At 38.7% G+C, this 20,491-nt stretch overlaps 1 protein-coding gene across 4 annotated transcripts in view; it reads left to right on the top strand.

Moving 5' to 3' along the window:
* Positions 1–20,491, top strand: part of adcy8 (adenylate cyclase 8 (brain)) — a 90,684-nt gene that overhangs the window by 56,959 nt on the left and 13,234 nt on the right. For 3 of the 4 annotated variants that reach the window (XM_055203262.2, XM_073855533.1, XM_055203264.2), the window contains 6 exons: positions 6,382–6,579; positions 9,922–10,022; positions 11,167–11,368; positions 13,231–13,320; positions 17,492–17,664; positions 17,896–17,977. In XM_055203262.2, coding sequence (XP_055059237.2) covers positions 6,382–6,579; positions 9,922–10,022; positions 11,167–11,368; positions 13,231–13,320; positions 17,492–17,664; positions 17,896–17,977 — 846 coding nt within the window. The remainder of the gene's footprint in view (positions 1–6,381; positions 6,580–9,921; positions 10,023–11,166; positions 11,369–13,230; positions 13,321–17,491; positions 17,665–17,895; positions 17,978–20,491) is intronic. The other variant, XM_055203263.2, reaches the window with a different exon arrangement.

Raw genomic sequence — 20,491 nt, 5'->3', positions numbered from 1 at the left:
AGTCAATGTGTGTTTCATTAAGTGTGTAAGGTGTGCTGGTGTGCCTGTGTGGTTCAGGTAACCCCTTTGGTGTGGGGACCCAATGTGAAGATAGTAAAACAAGTTATCTTTGACCTAGTGGGGACATTTTGGAGGAAAGCAGTCTATAGAGCATAACCAAATTTTTAGGTTTAGGGGGTAGAATACAGAGTTTGTGCAGTATAAAAGTCATTACATCTATGGAAAACCCCTATTAACATGGAAACAGACAAGTGTGTGTAAATTATGTGTTTTAGCAGCACTTGGATTTTAAAGTCTCGCTACAACCGTAGGTGGATACCCACCTCTCATCGTTGCATCCTTGACCCCCATACAATCCATCGGACTTCAGGGTCAACAATAGAAGATCTCTGTAACCAAACATCTTAAAGGGATAGTTCACCCAAAAATTTAAATTCTGTGTGTGATTTCTTCATTCTCATGTTGTTCTAAACCTGTATGAATTTCTTAATTCTGTTGAAAACAAAAGAAGATATTTTAAATAAATGATGGTAAGCACACAGCTGATGGTAACCATTGACTTCCATAGTAGAAAAAACAAATACCCGGTAGTATGGAACTCAATGGGTACCGTCAACTGTGTGTGTACTATCATTTATCACAATACTCCCATAATATTTGTTTTCCTACTATGGAAGTCATTGGTTACCATCAGCTGTGTGCTTACCATCATTTTTCAAAATTTGTGTTCATCAGGAAAAAAATTAAATGAATGCAGGTTTAGAACAACATGAGGATGAGAAAATGATGACATCATTTTCATTTTTGGGTGAACTATCCCTTTAAACACTACAAATCATGGGGTGCTTTTTATGCTTCTAAAGGGCAAAGCATTCAGTATGGTGTCATATCTTCTTAACAAATGTGTAGACACATACATACTGCAATGACTGTTTCATGTGTTAATAAAAAAATAAAAATTGGATAAGTATCACTCTAAAAACAAACGGTGCTATATAGCACCAAAAGTGGTTCTTTGCTCGTAATCATAGAAGAACCGTTTTTAGTGCCATATAGCACCGGTGAAGCACCTGTGTAGAACCATATAGTGCTATGTAGAACCAAATGTGGTGCTATAGTGGTGCTATATGGCACCTATATGGTTCTACACAGGTGCTTCACCGGTGCTATATGGCACTAAAAACGGTTCTTCTATGGTTACGATTCAAATCAACAGTTTTGGTGCTATATAGCACCGTTTGTTTTTTTAGAGTGAGATGCTTTCTGTATGTGTGTGTGATTTGTTTATACAGTATGTGAGAGGTCATGTACTTTTATAAGAGTGAGTCACGATTCACAACGGCTGCAAGAATCCAGCTCACGGCCCAAATGAGCTCTTGGATGGCCCTGTTTAAAGATATACTCAACAGTCAAAACAAAGTCAAATGTGTGTCAGATCAAGTTTATGCAATATATACATCTAGTCATGCTTGCACGAGAAACGTATGCTACCAGGGTACACAAATTTCCACAGTTAAATGGATACTCCAGGCAAATATCAAAATGACCCCATGATTTACTCACCCCCAAGTAATCTGAGATATTTATGTCCATCATCTTTCAGAGGAACACATTTGAAGTTATTTAAGTAAATGTCCTTGCTCATCAAAGCTTTATAATGGTAGAAAACAGAGATCAAGGAACAACTTTTCATTTTTAATTCTCAAAACGTGTATCCATCCTTCACAGAAGTAATCCACATGGCTCTAATGGGTTAAAGGAATAGTCTACTCATTTTCAATATTAAAATATGTTATTACCTTAACTAAGAATTGTTGATACATCCCTCTATCATCTGTGTGCGTGCACGTAAGCGCTGGAGCGCGCTGCGACGCTTCGATAGCATTTAACTTAGCCCCATTCATTCAATGGTACCATTTAGAGATAAAGTTAGAAGTGACCAAACACATCAAGGTTTTTCCTATTTAAGACGAGTAGTTATACGAGCAAGTTTGGTGGTACAAAATAAAACATAGCGCTTTTCTAAGCAGATTTAAAAGAGGAACTATATTTTATGGCGTAATAGCACTTTTGGGAGTACTTTGACTCGCCTGAAAAGTCCGCTCCCCTTCTCCCTCTCATAATGGGAGAGGGAGGGTGTTACTGCGCCGAGTCGAAGTACTCCCAAAAGTGCTATTACGCCATAAAATGTAGCTCCTCTTTTAAATCCGCTTAGAAAAGCGCTACGTTTTATTTTGTACCACCAAACTTGCTCGTATAACTACTCGTCTTAAATAGGAAAAACGTTGATGTGTTTGGTCACTTCTAACTTTATCTCTAAATGGTACCATTGAATGAATGGGGCTAAGTTAAATGCTATCGAAGCGTCGCAGCGCGCTCCAGCGCTTACGTGCATGCACACAGATGATAGAGGGATGTATCAACAATTCCTAGTTAAGGTAATAACATATTTTAATATTGAAAATGAGTAGACTATTCCTTTAATAAAGGTCTTCTTTGGGTAATCGATGTGATTTTGTAAGAAAAATAGTAATAATTAGCCTCCGGTAAGGGCGCCATCTTGGTGAGTTTTAGCTTGGTGAGCGTTTGTTGCCATTGGTACGTTGCACAGTGACTCTCGTAAAATGTGTGAGACCAATATGTTGTTGTTACCAGAAGTTAGTTATTATAATTTATACATTTTAAAATTTGGATTTTTTCTTACAATATCGCAACGGTTACTCGCAAAAGACCTTTATTAACCCCTTGGAGTCATGTGGATTTCTTTTGTGAAGGATGGATGTACCTTTCTGGGTACTTTCTAAAAGTCAGAAGTTGTTCCCTGTTCCTGTTTTCTACCGTTATAAGCTTGGAAAAGCAATGACATTTGCTAAAATAACTCCAAGGGCCCTATTTTAACGATCTAAGAGCATTGTCTAAAGCCCACGGTCTAAATGGGGATGTTCGATTCCACTTTAGCTAATTTAACGACATGAATGGTTTATGCGTCAAGCGCACGGCCTAAAAGGGTTGTTCCTATTGTCGTAATGAGCAATGGGTGTGTTTTGGGCGTAACGTGCAATAAACCAATGAGAGTCTCATTCCTAATCCCCTTTAAAATAACAGATGCGCCTTATCCCTATTTAGATAGTGGAATTTGTAAAATTATGTTTTATAAACAAGGTTTGGGAGAAGCCGATCAGTCAATGAACAAGGCTGGCTCTCGATCATTAAGCAATGAACACGGCTGGTTATCAATCACTAATCAACACAACAACTTAGTACCAGCTCTATAAATAATCAAGACTCCTTACCCTCATTCTCCGGAATTATCGCAAACCCACCTCCACCCCTTCGGCTCACTACGTACATTTAGCTCAGCACCGGGGATAACCCGGGTCAGGGCACGCCCCAGGCCCAGGGCTCCTTCCTCGGTCAAGTGATGAACCTTCGCCCCGGGACAGCACGCCACACACGCATATTGACAGTCCCACTTTATTGTCAGTGAGGCGAACTCGTAAACTGAAAAACTTAGCTGAAAAAGAAGACCACCAGTTTAAGAATAATGTAAAAAAAAAATTGCGTTATTTTGCATTTTGCGTTGTTTAATCTCATAAAATAATGTGCAAAAAAAGGTTTGTACTCTAAAAATACTTTATTTGTAACAAACAAGAGATAAAGAATTTACAAACCTGCGGAGAGCCATTTCAGCACTCGGACAGCGCCATGTTTTTTTAAAAGGTATTACTAAAAATGTTTCTTATCTCACTCCACAGGTACAGAGACATCTTATACAATAAATCTGTGGGGTAGCATTTAAAAAAAAAACATTTCTTGTTTAAAGCAAAGCATTTTTTTTACTTACCAGGCTACAGGTGAAGCAGCTCTTTACGCCTTCTAACGTCTCATAATCGTTCTCATTTATGTCCAAGAGACTCAATAGTAATCTTGTACATTTTAATTAAATTTTTTTCATATTTAAAAGCGTTTGTGTGCTGCTGAGCACCCATGTCTGTGGTAAGCAAACCCAAGTTGTCGTCCCGTTTATAGGCGCATATTACTAACGCACTCTTTAAATAACAAAAACACTATTGCGCCTAAAGTCTAAAACACTTTAACGTTCAATGGTGTAGTCTATTTTAGTTTCCTTAAAATAGCAACGTGCCAACAATGCACCTGAACACACCTCATTTTCAGACCAGAACGCCAATGGGCACAAAATTGGGTGCAAATGCATTTGCTATTTAAACAACGTGGTGCTAAACGTGAAAATTATCATTGCGCCGGGTTGAAACTAGCAAAAGAAACTTGCATCACCCATTGTGCTGCATTGTGCCAGGTGTATGATAGAGCCGCAGATGTGTTTGTCTGAAAGATGATGGACTTACGTATCTCGGATTGCTTGAGGGTGAGTAAGTCATGGGGTAAATTTGGCTGGAGCATCGCTTTAAACTCACACAAATACAATATAACCAGCCTGATCACATGGGAATTAACTATTTAAAGAGTTGGCAAATTCATATGAAGTCATACGGTGACAATCATACAAAAATGTATGACTATTATGAAGAAGCAATAATAAGGCCTGACCGCTAAACCCACCTTATCGCCACTGGGGTGAAAGCAGATTTGTCCTAAAATGTACAAATATGATCGTACAAATTTATAATAATTGGCCATCTTGTAAAATAGTACTGTACGACTAGTATCATGAGATTGTTGATATAACCCAAACTCCACCGTCAGCTAGTTCTAGCTGGATTTTCCAGAAAGGCTTTCCGGGTTTAAGGCAATGGAAAATTAAGCATTTTTTATTTTTAAGATCCACTCTATAAAAGGCCCGAGGTTTAGGCGGCTAGAAAAGCCTGTTACTTACAGTCCAGAGCATCCGCAGTGCAAAAAGTAATCATGTTACGTGCTAGTGGGCATGTGGGTGGTTTTATTTATCCATGGTTTGGGGACACATTTGTGCAAGGGATTGTGGGATGAAAAGCAGAGTGGGGCGAGCAGTAAGAAGATACATTCTCAAGCTTATGCAAATGAGACGTGTAAGGAAATACAGTAAAGGAAGTGATGTCATTAAGCATTTTCTTTGCTTACATCATATAATTACATAATTGTAGTCGGATTAATAAACATCTTTTAAAATAACACTATATGTATACTTGCATTTATTTAATCTTTATTAATGCATGTGTCCATATTTATATCTAGGCTCTAAAAAATACTGGGTTGTTTCAACCAAAAATGTTGGGTCAAATATAAACATTTTCTGGGTTTAAAATAACCCTTTATTAAAAAAAACAGAAAATCAACACTTTGCATAATGACTCAAATATGAATGGATGAATTCACCTGATTGGATTGATCTTCAAATTTATTGTAAAATTATATGTGTGGAAATAGGAATTAATTTAACACAATGCTGTTGACCCGCCACTGGGTTAAAAATAACCCAGCATTTTTTAGTGTTTAAAGGGATAGTTCACCCATAAATGAAAATAATGTCATTAATGACTCATTCCAAACTCGTAAGACCTCCATTCATCTTCATAACATAGTTTAAGATGTTTTATATTTAGTCCAATAGCTTGTTGACCCTTCATTGAAAATCTGCGCACGGTATACTGTCCATGTCCAGAAAGGTAATAAAAACATCATCAAAGTAGTCCATGTGACATCAGTGGGTCAATTAGAATGTGTTGAAGCATCGAAAATACATTTTGGTCCAAAATAACATAAATTAACTTTATTCAGCATTGTCTTCTCTCTCGGGTCTGTTGTGAAGCGAATGCGCAAGACTAAAGTGACATGACTGCAGTGACGTGGCTGACGTGTTATCTGGTGCGCCCCAGCTGTTTTTTTGTGCAGTTGGCTTCGTTTACAGTCTGAGGGAGACGCACGCTGTAAGTTTTTTAAAAAAACTTTGCGCTACACAACAGACGCGGAAGAGAAGACAATGCTGAATAAAGTCGTAATTTTTGTTATTTTTGGACCAAAATGTATTTTCGATGCTTCAACACAGCTTTCGGACTAAATATAAAACATCTTAAACTGTTTTCCGAAGATGAACGGAGGTCTTACGAGTTTGGAACGACATGAGAGTGAGTCATTAATGACATTATTTTCATTTTTGGGTGAACTATCCCTTTAAGGATTTTTAGACCACACTGAGGACATCCACCCTTGCTGTACAGGTATATTTTACAGAGACACAATAGAAGTCTATAGTGTGTCCTCATTTAAACATACATCTGTGTTTGTGTGTGTGCCCACAGTCCATTTCCTTTATTTATTTTTTTATTCACTTACGCTCACATTGTGTGGATGAACAGATAAACACACAAACACACACACACTCGCTCTCAGACTCATGGGCGCTGCATGTGCTTTCCTCTGTAGACTCTGGCTGCGCTCACACGTCACTCTATTAACCTGCTCCCCAACCACCTGGCTCAAGCCCTGCATGTGCGCGCCGACTCGCAGGAAATTAACGCTCGCATGCAGAGCGCCATCGCCCTGCGCAGCGGGGACAAGCTCCGCCAAGAACATATCTCCCCCTTCTCTCTCACCTTTAGAGAAGCACTGCTGGAGCACAAGGTAGCCTGCTCCCCTCTTCGAACCACCCTGTCCCGCCTCTCTCTCATCTCTGCTGCTGTGTCACTTTTACATTTGAGTTGTTCTTTTGTTTTGGACGTGCAGGAGAAGCGGGGAGAGAATGTTGTTATCATGAGTAAACTAAAGGGCATTATGTGCCAGCCATACCAATCGATACTTCCTGGAACACAGACAGACGACACACGCAGCGGTTTGAAATATCATCACTTACTCTTACGCTGCTGGAATAAAACAGATTGTACCGGTTTGGTTTTGGGTAAACTCGGTTGCTCAATTATCATACTCCAGAAACCATATAAAACCAGCTAGTGTGGATTTATCAGCAGGGTAGTTTGATTGTCGTCTGACTAAATTGAGTTTATTTTGGGGCTTCAATTCAATAAAACCATCAAAACACTTTGCATAATGACTCAAATATGAATGGCTGAATTCACCTGATTGGATTGATCTTTAAATTGATTGTAAAATTGTACGTGTGGAAATGGGGATTTGCCCATTGAAAGGCCTTCAGATTACTCATGTTCAACCATCACTCACGCATGGCATGTTGTCATTTTAGTGTAACAAACACGCTTTTATTTGGCTCTTCTTTCACTTCATTTTGAGTTCACATTTGCCCATTGCTTGGCTTTGTGCTACTCTGAGTTTTTGCTTGCACCGCCTCCAACCCTGACATTACACTTCTTACTAACCCTTAAAGTTAGAGAGAAGTTTTAGGAGTTTGTCCATGTGTGTTTGTGAGAGTCTGGCCCTTTCCTCCTCTCTCTTGTGTGATATTGCTTAAATAGTGTAATGACATGTGATGAGGAATATCTGAGGCCAGTTGCATTGATTTAAAGGATTACTCCACTTTCATTAAAAAAAATTATAATTTACTCACCCCCATGGCATCCAAGATGTTTCTGTCTTTCTTTGTTCAGTCGACAAGAATTTTTTGAGGAAAACATTCCAGGATTTTTCTCCGTATAGTGGACTTCAACTGTTTCAATGCAGTTTAAAATCGCAAGTTTCAATGCTGCTTCAAAGGGCCATAAATGATCCCAACCGAGGCATAAGGGTCTTATCTAGCGGAACGATCTCATTTTCGGCAAAAAAATAAAAAACACACATTTTCGTCTTGCACTAGCCGTGTGATGCTCCAGCGCGACCTTACGTATTACATAATCACGCGAAAGGTCATGTGTCCAGTGTGAAGATAGAGGACCGTTATGACGTTGTTGTATGTGAAATGATACTAATTAATGTCTTTGCGTCAGTTAATTGTTTAAAAGCTTCTTTGTGCAACAGGAATTCGTATTCGTCTTAAGAAACCCAGACTTCTTAAAACTTAACAAACTTGCTCGGTCGTGTAATTCGATTGGCTGGGAGTCGTTCACTGCGGCTTCTGTGAACAGAAACTTACATTTTGATTTGTCAACATTTTGACACTGATGTGGCACCGATCATTGCACTAAGCGACTGTGTGGTTTGAAGGAGGCAGCAATGACAGATGCTTGTCAATACTTTATTACTTACGTGCATTAAAGCAAACTGGCCCCCATTGCCATGCGGCCCACTGGGAAAACTTGGTGCTCCAGATGACCAGCTCGCTGCTGCGTCCACGTAACCTCTATATGTAGAACAAATCTTACCTGCCCACATAAAAAATGGCCTGGCCCCTCTGGCATTTGCCAGAATTGCTAGAAGGTCAATCCGCCCATCTCCATCAGACAGCGACGGTGGACGACGTCTTTCTTGCTCTTATTTCAGTCATGTGGCGCGCATGCTAACTCGCGGTGTGAAGCACATCCGCGCTATTCTCCAAGATGCACTTGACGGCATTTTGTTTTGGACAACATAGTTAAGGCAGTAGGGTTCCCCAGCTTAGGTGGGCCGCCCGAACTGCAAAGTGCTGCGGGAAACCCTGACATATTGTCGCGCTGGTGCATCACATGGCTAGTGCAAGACGAGAAGTTGTGGTTTAAAAGTACATGTTTTAATTTATTTTTGGGAGAAAATGACGATCGCTTCGCTAGATAAGACCCTTAAGGGCTATTTATAGTCGTGCGTAGGTCCTACGGCGTAGCCGCGACAGCGTAAGTTCCGTGTCGGTTTTCATTTATACTTTTGCGTCGTCATCCGCGTCGACGTGCAAACACCCCCGCAGACCGCTGGTATGCAGTAACCACGCGTGTAACCACAGTAGCAGCAGAAGAAGTCACAGAAGAAGCAGCTAAGCAAGTTAACCCACAAACGAAGAAGAAACAGCAACTTGTTGTGTATAATTTGAGAAGACCAACAATGATGGAAGTAAATAAACAGTGACTTTTGATGCAGTTTGAGTTAAATCACCGTCACAAACGGAAATACCTATGACGCAGTTTTTTTACATGACGGGAGGGGTTCTGGTGGACCAATCACAGCGCTTGCGATCCGCGTAGATCTGAAAAAATTTTGTGAGGTGCGCGTCAGGCTACGCTGAGCTATGCACAGGCTACGTAGCTACAGCGTAGGACCTAGGCACGACTATAAATCGCCCTTTATGCCTCGGTTGGGATCATTTAGAGCCCTTTAAAGGTGGAGTCCACGATGTTTGAAAAACGCATTGGAAAAGGAGACGGGCCGACTACCAAAACACACTTATAGCCAATCAAATCAAATCAAATGCCGGGTTGCGTATGTGTGGGGCGGGTCTATCAACAGAAGGTCCAGATTCTATTGGGGTAGGGGCGTGTTTGTTTAGGTGATTTCAAATATAAACATTGGCTTTCAAACATCATGGACTTCGCCTTTAAAAGCTGCATTGAAACTGTAATATTAAACTGTAAATTGTTGAGGTCCACTAAAGTACACTATATGAAGAAAAATCCTGGAATGTTTTCCTAAAAAAACTTTCTTTCTTTTCTTCCCAAGAGAACAAAGAAAGGGTGAGTAATGGGGGTGTGTAAATTATCTGGATTTTTTATAAAAGTGGAGTAATACTTTAAGACTGTGTCTTACAGTTAGTGAGTAACTAAGCACAGCATAAACCTAGAAAGAAGCATTTACATTTTACATTACATTTGTAAAGTTAAAACAATTAAAACATTAATTTAAGCTTAATGGCTGACAATGGACGCACGACGCAAATTTACTGGAGATTTACAGTGCTGCTTAATCAATGGGAACACAAAATGTAAAAGAAAGATTGCCAAGGGGTTTTGCAGTCTTAAGTTAGACCGGCTTACTTTTTTGTGCAACTGACTTTTTGGAAGATATAGATGACTAACTTATAAGAGTATTCCTAAAACAAATGTTTGCCTCAGTCCACTGTTCTGACTTTTCTTTGTTTTGTTTCCTCTGCAGTATTCCCAGATGAGAGACGAGGTGTTTAAGTCTAATCTAGTGTGTGCCTTTATCGTTCTCTTCTTCATCACTGGAATACAGAGCTTACTGCCCTCTGCAAGGTACAGTGTTCACATACACACATAACTAACACAGACACAGAGCAAGACACATGGTCAGAAGGGTTTTTTTATTAAAGGGTTAAATGCCATTCTGTGGTCTCCAGAATAAAAACAAAGATTTTGAAAAAGCATTTGGGATTTCACCATCCACTTCAACTAGAAACCAAAAAGTAGGGCTGCATAACAACTAATCGGAACTAATCGTTTGCAGAATAAAAGTTTTTGTTTACATCATAAATGTGTGTTGACTGCCGTCGCATTTTGGCCACGAGTCACTGTGCATCACTTTTGGATATCCGAAACTGGGTAAAGAGGCGGGACGTGTGTGAAGCTGAGGTGACTGGTTGCTGAAACCACGGCCGTCGGCCGCCTAGCCCAACTCCCATCACTCAAGTGGCCACGGCCTTAATTATGGAGAACTTTAAGGCTGAGTATAATTTAAACGGATGAGTTACAAAAAAATTCACCCCCTTCACAGTTGTCATGAAGGGCAAAATTAGCTATATAGACCAAAAACAACTGTTTTCCTTATGTATTTACTTTTTAATAGATCCGCGTTACAACTTACCGACATTGTTGAGTATGACAACGCCTCTTCTCACGGGATAGTAAAGTGTCCATCGAATGCACAATTCCAAATCTTACCAGAAGAAGTAGATCAATCGGGTACTTTTCACCTACTGTTTTTCAAATACTATGAATTCCTACTGTACTACTGTGTACTTACCTCGCCTACTATATAGTATAGACGCAGCAAATCACCCAACATATAAAAGTGCCATATAGACAGTTTCATCGGACGCACATGCGTTGACACGATTATGCATCTGGTCAGAACTTTTCTTCTGGTTTCTGTTGGTTTAATGGTCTGACTAGTTGTTAAACTAAACTCTTTAACAAATACCTCGTCGAAAATAACAAATGTTTGGGTTCCTATGTAATCTTTGTGTTGTTAATTTTGCTTGTAATATAAATAAACTTCTTTAAAATTACTTATTTGTTATTTATTCTTAGCAGAGATTACCTGAAGTTATGTGTGTTCCACGAAAGCCGCGGTTTATGTTGTTACTGCTGAAACCGTCTATATGTCCATACGACCAATGCATTCGCACATCATATGATCTTTCATCTATATTGTTTTTAGGATGGTCACTATGGTGATACAGTTCTGTGTCCTGATCTTGCTGCACTGTTGCCTTGTTGTCGTGACAACGGCAGAAGACTACAAGTGTTTGCCCTTGGTTTTGCGGAAAGCGTGTTGCTGGGTGAACGAAACTTACGCTGCACGAAACGTCGTCATCTTCCTCTCCATCCTCATCAACTTCCTGGCAGCCATGATCAATATAGTAAGCCAAATAATATCATATGTTGCTTTTGAAAATTAGCCCAAAAATGTCTCTAAGTCCCTTATCACATCATCACAAATCTGCAAAGCTCTAGAACCCCATTAAATCATTTTAAGTGTCTAATCCGGGGGTTTTCAAACTATGGGTTGGGACCCACTTGTGTTGAATGAAACAAAAAAAGTTTACCATATCCCACAAGGTATTTAGACATTTCAATTATACTTACATTTCATTAATAAAATGACAGGGAAAATAAACAAAATTGTCAATTATAGAAATAAAATTTATTTTATTTCCATATTTCCATTTAAAAAAAAATTACATTTGTGTGTCCCGGCATTGATTATACTTCTTTAAATGGGTCACGGAATGAAAAGTTTGGCAACCACTGGTCTAATCCAAACTCCAAAAAATGTATTTTATCCTCTTTGTAAAGTTTTATAATAGGCTTTTTTTGCAAGTCTCTGTTACACTCACAAATCTAATTACCAATTGACTATATGCACGGTCACTTACGCATAGGCATGGGTCGGTATGAGATTTTGGAGGTAGATCAGTGAGTACATAACGGCTACTGTAGTTGCAACACGCATTTGGAAAAGCGAGGCGCTAGAGAGCACTGTTCATTTGAATGCAAAATACAATTTCACCACTAGATGGGGGTAAATCCTGCTTACTGTCCCTTTAAGATAGTAGTACACACGTTTATTTAAAAACACATACTAACGAGTGAAGTGCATATTTAAACAAATATGTACAGGACTATGTGAGGTTAGATATTTACATTATTTTTTATTTACAGATACATTGCGATCTTTACAAATAATACACAAATTGATTCATTGATTCATGTTATGTCTATGTGTATGTGTGTGAAAACTCCGAACAGAGTAAATCCCTAAGCAGCTTCATAAAACAGCAAACATCAATGCCTGTAGGAACAACTGGGTCATGTCGGATGTACTTTTTACCTTCACAAGGTGTTTGGACATAGATGTGTGTTGGCAGTGTGTGAACAAAGCTACCTTACAATGAAAAAAATCCACCTTCTCCTTTTTTAATCCCCATTAAATCAAACAGTCTCGTTAGACATGCTGTTGTGATTCTCTTAATGTGATGTCACACTGACATAGCCACGCCCACAGCCTTTACCCAAAAGCTTTTCTAAATGTGTTTGTTAGCATGTTGTAGTGCTAATGTTTTATTGTTGTAGTGCTAATGTGGCCTCTATTCACAGGACTCAGATCTATTTTCAATCGAAAGCAGTAGCTCATTTGCATTTGAAGGTACACACATGAAAACAGCACTTTTTTGCTCCCGCCCAAATTTTTTGGACATTTTGAACATGGTATAACAAATGATCTGTGGGGTATTTTGACCAGACACTTCACAGACGCATTCTAGGCATGCATTTTATATTACATCCTGTATAAATGGGCATGATATTGGCCCTTTAAAGGTGTGGTGCATGATTTTTGAAAAACACTTTGCAAAAGAGAGTCGGGCCAAGAACCAAAACACACTTGTAGCCAATCAGGAGTAAGGAGCATGTCTACTTATACCTTCATCATTGCCTGGGTTATGTATGTGTGGGGACGTGTTTGTTTAGGTAAATATCAACATTGGCTTTCAGAGATCATGCACCCCGCCTTTAATACAGACCGGAAGAGCTTTACCCCTCCCCTCAGATTGTACCGGAAATACGTAGGGAACGTGTCGTGCATAGAGTCTATTGCTCAGTTCTAGAGCATCAACTTAGATATAGAAAATTCTTGAAAATGTTTTTGTTGTTCTTCATACAGCTAAAATCTCAAAGCAATTCATTGTCTAACATCTGCTCTCTTTTCTCTCTTTTATTTCAGCTTTGGTGTGACTTTGATAAATCTTTCTCATTCAGGAACCAGACTTTTAATGCATCAGCCTCAATTCCAGATATCTGCTTCTACCCAGAGGTTTATATCATTCACCTCCTCCCACACTAACATATCCATGCCTTCTTGCCAGTTTTAACCTGTCAAAGTGATTGAAAAGACTTCACTTAGCCTTGCATTAAAACGTAGATGGCCAATCCTAACCTAACAGCTCTTGACATCTGACATATTATCAGACAAAATGTGTTCCTAGTTTTAATGTTAGTCTATGAAAGTCTTAGGCGTTTGGATAGTTTTAGTGGACTGTGATAAAATCTTTACTTTGTGTTTTGCAGTCGTTTGACATTACTATTACTGTAGTCCATAATTTTATCCATAAAATCATATTTTTTCTTAATTCCTTTATTATAGCTTAAAGGCAAGATAGGCAGGAATTATCTAAAAAAAACTTTTTTACAAATTTGTTTAAACTGTCTTTATATACCAAGTAAAATGTAAGTACTCTGAAAAAGAGAGTATGGGACTTGAGTGTCTGTGGACCTCTCACGGCTGTTTTAAACACAGCTCATTATGCATTCGGGACGAAACAAATGATTGGCTTGCGCGACTATCACGCAAGCCAACTGGCACCACCCCTGTTGCTACGGGATCTGCCCACACATGCGCACACCCGATTGATTTGAACATGCACAAGGCACTCTAGGAAGAGCAAAAGTACGGCAGAGAAAGTGCATTCAGAACTCACAGTACCTGCATATCCAGTCAGCAAAGGCAAATGAGGCAAAAAAAGGAATAAACTAAGAAATCACACGAGAGAAAATATTGCGTGGCTTTTCCTCGAGTCGACGATGCGGGAGCGGTATTGTCTCCGGAGTGTAGTCCTCATCAGAGTCAACGATGCTTTCATCACGGAAACTCTTAAGGGGATTGCAAACCGGCCGCGCAGCGCAGCGCCGCGTCGCGCCTAGGAGAGCTCGGAGGTATTGTAAACCGGAAGTGCACGTAAAATAGCGCGAGCTTCGTCAGAATGCGTCTACTTCAAAATGTAAAATATACGTTAGCAGCCAATGTTAATCATTAATGATGTGGGACAAATATGATGTTATTTAATGTTAAACTATGTGTGTGGCGCTCTGTGGCGCGACAGGGATTTGAACAACTTCCTAAGTCACAGCTGGGCGGCGCAGACAGGCGCCACCTGGCGACGCCGGTGTGCGTATACTCATAGAAAAAAATGTGTTCGATTTTTTTAGAACGGCGCTGTGCGGCGCTGCGCGGCGCTGATCTGCGCGGCCGGTGTGCGATCCCCTTTACATGCAAAACACCGTATATTTTATGAATCTTCCACAAAATTCATCACAGTGTAACTGATGGTAATAAAAAAACTTGTATCAATACAATCTGTTTTTTAGGCTTGTCTTATAATTATAACTAGCTCGTTTGTTACGGAATCAAACAAAATATATTTTAAAGTTTACCAGTATCGATATGCTAGCTTAATAGTGAGTACTAAAAGCCATCCTATTTGTTTAAATTCATAGTGATAAAGTTAGGTGTATTATTACATGTGATTGTGACATGATGTTACTACATGCACCGCGCTCCTTCTTCTCCGCTCGTCTGAGGTAAATGCTTCTCCCAGCAGAGCCGGTCAGCGTCGCCCGTTCATGTGTTTTGAGGGCGTGGCTTTAGAAGAAACCCAGAAGGGAGGGGGCGGAGTAAATGGAAAAATGAGCTGTGTTTAAAACAGTCGTGAGAGGTCTACAGACACTCGATTTTTATACTCTCTTTTTCAGAGTACTTACATTTTACTTATGTATTGGTATATAAAGACAGTTTAAACAAATTTGTAAAAAAGTTTTTTATATAATTCCTGCCTATCCTGCCTTTAAATGTAACTCTACACCCTTGCTTCAATTAATACACTGATATATGAATATGCAAATTAGTCTTGGCCTCCGCAGAATCACATCAGATCACTGCAAAAAATGACTTTCTTACTTAGTATTTTTGTCTTGTTTTCAGTAGAAATATCTAAAAATTCTTAAATCAAGATGTATTTTCTTGATGAGCAAAATTACCTAAGAAAATAATACTAGTTTTTAGACAAAAAATATACAATTTAAGTGAATTTGTGCTTAAAACAAGCAAAAATATCTGCCAATGGAGTGAGAAAATTTTACTTGAATTAAGTGTTTAAGAAAAAAGAAATCTTATTTCACAATTTTTTTTCTCACCCCATTGACAGATAATTTTGCTTGTTTTAAGGACAGTTTCACTTAAATTGTATATTATTTGTCTTAAAACTAGACTTATTTACTTGTCATTTTGCTCATCAAGAAAAAGCATCTCAATTTAAGAATTTTTAGATATTTCTACTGAAAACACAAAAATACTAAGTAAGAAAGTCTTTTTTTGCAGTGATTAAACTACCTGATCCAATTGGTCAATAAGTCGATGTGATTGGTTAAAAATGCTTGTGATGTAAAAAAAAGGCTCGGTTTGAGACCATCTTTGGTAAAGTGCACTTTTTAATAAAAGTATATTCAGCAGTAATGTTAACTGATGAATTTGCACATGATTTGTCTTAACGCCAGTGGCGGCTCATGACTGCTCTTCAGAGTGTCATGTGTGTTGCTCGTGTTTTTAAAATATGTGTCAGGTAAACCATGTACATCACGTGTCTTGTCAAAATAAGTGCCTGCTGCACACGCGTCAAAACCGTTTATGATAAAAGAGACGCTCACGTTAACAAACTCGTAAGACACTCCCTTAAAAGTAAACTCTGATTAAGCATGAGATTATGCGAGTATCTGGCAAACGCAAGCGACTTTTTTTAATCATAAACCCTTTAGACGCGTCTGCAGCAGGCACTTATTTTGAAATGACACGTGGTGCACAGGGTTCAAATGACGTGCCAAACGCATATTTTGAAATGACGAACCACACACGACAGGCTACATACATGGGTGATTCTCACGAAAACTTGGTTTTAAAAATGTCAAGCATGAAAATGTAAAAATTGCTTAAATTTACTTTTTTTCCCACCTGACATTGAAAAACAAAGTCTGGAGTAAATGGGAACATTGATTTAAAAATTTTTACTTATCATTTAACACTTTTTGTAACATAATTAAAAAAATTAGTCCTAAAAATCTCATTACCGCAACAGTCAGAAAACATCAACACTGACATATTTTCAAAATGACATGACAAACCTCAAAGAACATAATTTGGAGATTCTGCACATGCATTTAAAATCAAAGTATTATGCTTCTATTAATTAAATTAACAGTTAATAAGCATCTGTTGCGGTAATGATAATCAAAATGTCGTGTAAGCATTCTGACAAGACAATATTTCAATTTAACTGTAAAAAAATGATCTTACCTGGTAGCCATCTTGAAGTAACTGGTCCATGTGCTTGGTCACTCAAAATCAAACTTTATTAAAATTCTGTATGTGTGCTTAAACTGTTCTCAAAAAGTGTTGCGGTGGATGAGAACATCAGGCATGGACACATCATTTTCCTAATTTTTCTTCATTATTATTATACATGAATATTCAGTAAATATTTTTTCTGTCATCTAAAGTAGTCTAGCAAAACATCCATTTATTTTTTTTCTTAATATTTTTGTGTTAATTTGATTAAATTACAACATAACGGATGTTCAAACACAGCCGGACACATTGCGGTAATGAGAATTTCAGCAGAAAATGAGATAAAATTTTCCAATTATAAATTCTTATGTTGAAATCACACATTGTGCAAGGTAGAACACAGTATTGTTTTAATTCTGATGCTTTTTAATGTTACTATATTACACATTTTAAAGCTAAAATCATTAGGTGTTTCAATGGTTTCGTGAGAATCACCCACATATTGTGATTGTGCACCCTCGAAAAAGAGGTCACTGGCGGCCACTGCTTAACGCATATTGAAAATGCCACATAGTCATATAAACAACAATGAAAATTAGATTTTTCCACAAGGGGACTTTAAAGAAAGCAGCAGATAAAAAGGCTTTGCAATACATTAATTCCAGCCCACATAAAAATCTTCATGAGCAATACATGTTATTATTTTTTAATAAAAACGTGTTTTTTTTAATACCTTCCTATGGGACATTGTGTGTACAAGTACTAGAAATTCTGATCACACATACTGTATATTTACTTACTATGCTTCAGTGATGGGGTCTGTGTTTTGTTGGTGTGGTGTTTATTGTCGCTTTGGTCGTTTATTCAACAGTATTTCGTGTTCACCGGAGTGTTGGCAATGGTGACCTGCGCGGTGTTCCTCAGACTAAACTCGATTCTCAAACTGGCCATTCTGTTGATCATGATCGCCATCTACGCTGTGCTGACCGAAGCGCTTTACACGCCGTTATTCATCCGTTATGACACGCTGGCACTGAATCAGAGGTACTCACCCGAGCAGAAAAAATTAAATATAGCCCAGCACCATAACTCAAATCCTGAGTCAGCCTTTATTCTTTAATGAGCTAATGTTTAAGAAGCATGTGTCTCTTCTTATTATAAATGTTTAAAATACACTGCATGCTTTGATTATAGAATCAAGTTTATGATGACACACGTTTGGCAGACGTGAACTCTATAAACTCGTGACTCTCTTTCTCATCTCCCTGGTTACAGCAAAAGCTTCCTGGGAACCAAGGAAACATCTCTGCTTCTTATGGCAATGTTCCTTTTAGCCGTCTTCTACCACGGCCAACAGGTAACACACACACACACACACACACACACGAACCTGACAGGGGTTCAGGGTACGTTCAGTTACTGTTAATGTCACGTTTCTAAGAAACGGAGGAAAGGTATTGGCCATTTATAAGGTCTCACCATCCAAATATAAAAGCATTGCTCTCTGACGCACTCCATGTTGCACGAAGCTTTTTAAGTTCACTCTGCTGATTGTTGCCTTTGATGTCGTAGATCAGGGAAAGAGGGCCGATTTGAGACGGAGAGAAATGGGCCGCTGGGTTCGTGTAGGTGTTGACATAGCATTGATAAAAGCTTAAGGCTTTTTCTCACATGTGACCAAAAAGCTTCGCTTTTCAGTTTGTGCCATGCGTTATATGCGTATTCAATCACTTTCCAGATATAAACTCTGACCCCCCTCCCTAATAACCATGGCAACTGTGTGTCATTTGGGTGGATGGCGCCAGTGGCTCTGCTTGGCCTATAGTTTGTGATTTGCCCTGTGTGTGGGACAGTGATTTGATCATTGCTTATTTATGTTCATCTTTGGGAGCGTGCGTGTGCGTGCATCGTGAACAAACAAGCATTCTGTAAACCTGACAGAAATCAAAAGACAGAAGCAAACCTAAACCAAAACTCTCAATATAACTAATTCTTATAAAACATTATTTTTGCAATTTTTTATATTTTAATGTCATTTGCTTTTGTCGAAAGTTGATGCACTCAAAACCCATTGTTGGGAAAAATATGGACCATCCCAGTGGATGGTTCATGTGACCCGGCCTGTCGAATCCAGGGTAAAGTCTCATAATCTAATAATGAGATCAGGAGCATAAAAGTTTTATTTCACTTTATTTTCAGTGTTTGACATGGCCTTATTCAGGCGATATTAAACATATTAAGGTTATATTTTTTACTAATCGTTCTTAAGGTTATAAAAGATGTTTTTTTTATCACATAAATGGCACATATTTGACCCAACCATACAGTAGATTGAAAAAACTCAGAATTTTGAGTTGAAACAACCCAGAAGGTTCATTTAAACCCAACTGTTAAAGGTGCAGTGTGTAAATTTTAGCGGCATCTAGTGGTGAGGTTGTGAATTGCAACCAACAGCTCAGTCCACTGCTCACCCCTCACTTTTGAAACACATAGAGAAGCGACAGTAGCCGCCACTGGACAAACATGTCATTGTCGGAGACAACTTAGTAAATATGTTTTTCCGTTAAGGGCTTCTGTAGAAACATGGCGGCACAAAATGGCGGCTTCCATGTAAGGGGACCCTGTGTATGTAGATAAAAAGGTCTCATTCCAAGGTAATTAACATATAACGGTTCATTATGAAAGGTCTTTATACACCCCTGAGAATATAGTTTTGTATATTATTTTGCATTTCTGTCAAGAGATCCTTCTAAAAATTACACACTGTACCTTTAAGTGCAATTTATAAGTTATGCATAGGCTATGCGTAGCTCTGTGTAGCCTGACACGCACCTCACCAAACTTTTAACAACGCTTCCACACTACCTCTCCCGTCAGGTAAAATCTGCGTTGCATTTCTTCATAGGCATTTTCACTTGGATGGTAAGAACAAAAATGGGCCAAATTGAGGAGTAATTTAACTCAAAATGCACTGACACCTGCTGCAGTCCACTCTTTGTGAATCTCCCCCACATTTTTGAATGGGTTTTGTTTCACAATCCTCTCCAGGGTGCAGTTTTCCCTATTGCGTGTACACTTTTTTCTACCACATCCTTTCCTTCCCTTCGCCTCTATATTAATGTGCTTGGACACAGAGCTATGTGATCACCCAGCCTCTTTTGCAATGACCTTTTGCGGTGACCTCCTTGTCTTTTGGGCAACTGTCAAGTCACCAGTCTTCCCCATGATTGTGTAGCCCACAGAACTATACTGTTTCTTTAATGTTGAACCTTTTCACAATATTCAAATTTATGAGATACTGATTTTGGAATTTTCCTTAGTTGTCAGTTATAATCAACAAAATTAAAAGAAATAAACATTTGAAAAAGATATCAGTATGTGTGTAATGAATGGATATAATATACAAGTTTTACTTTTTGAATGGAATTAGTGAAATAAATAAACTTTTTGATGATATTCTAATTATATGACAACCTGTATATAAGAAAACGACAAGTCGAGGCTACGCCGTAGGACCTACGAAGAAGTATAATGAGCCATTAAGGTTTGTCCATATGGGGAACTCAGATGCAAAAGCCACTAAACTCCACCTCCTTCAAAAAGAGATAATGATAATAACCAAATGCTCTCGGCACGTAGTTATGTTCATCAAATACCTTAGGTTTAAAGCCGCTTAATCCCAACCTCAGGTCATTCAGATAGATTTTTTTAGCAATTGTTTTGATGAATTGGATGAACGCCACCATGCGAAACGGCCGTTTCCCTTGTGAGTCCTCAGACCTAAATGCAACTTGAATATGGCAGTGACCTGGATCACAGCGCCCCCTGTGATTTGTACCATTTGCAATGTTTTTAGTTGCATCTTTAGTGA

This window comes from Misgurnus anguillicaudatus, chromosome 2 (genome assembly GCF_027580225.2).
Source record: "Misgurnus anguillicaudatus chromosome 2, ASM2758022v2, whole genome shotgun sequence".
NCBI lineage: Eukaryota > Metazoa > Chordata > Actinopteri > Cypriniformes > Cobitidae > Misgurnus > Misgurnus anguillicaudatus.
The sequence above is the reverse complement of the archived record's forward strand: the minus strand, read 5'-3'. Positions and strand labels throughout refer to the sequence as shown.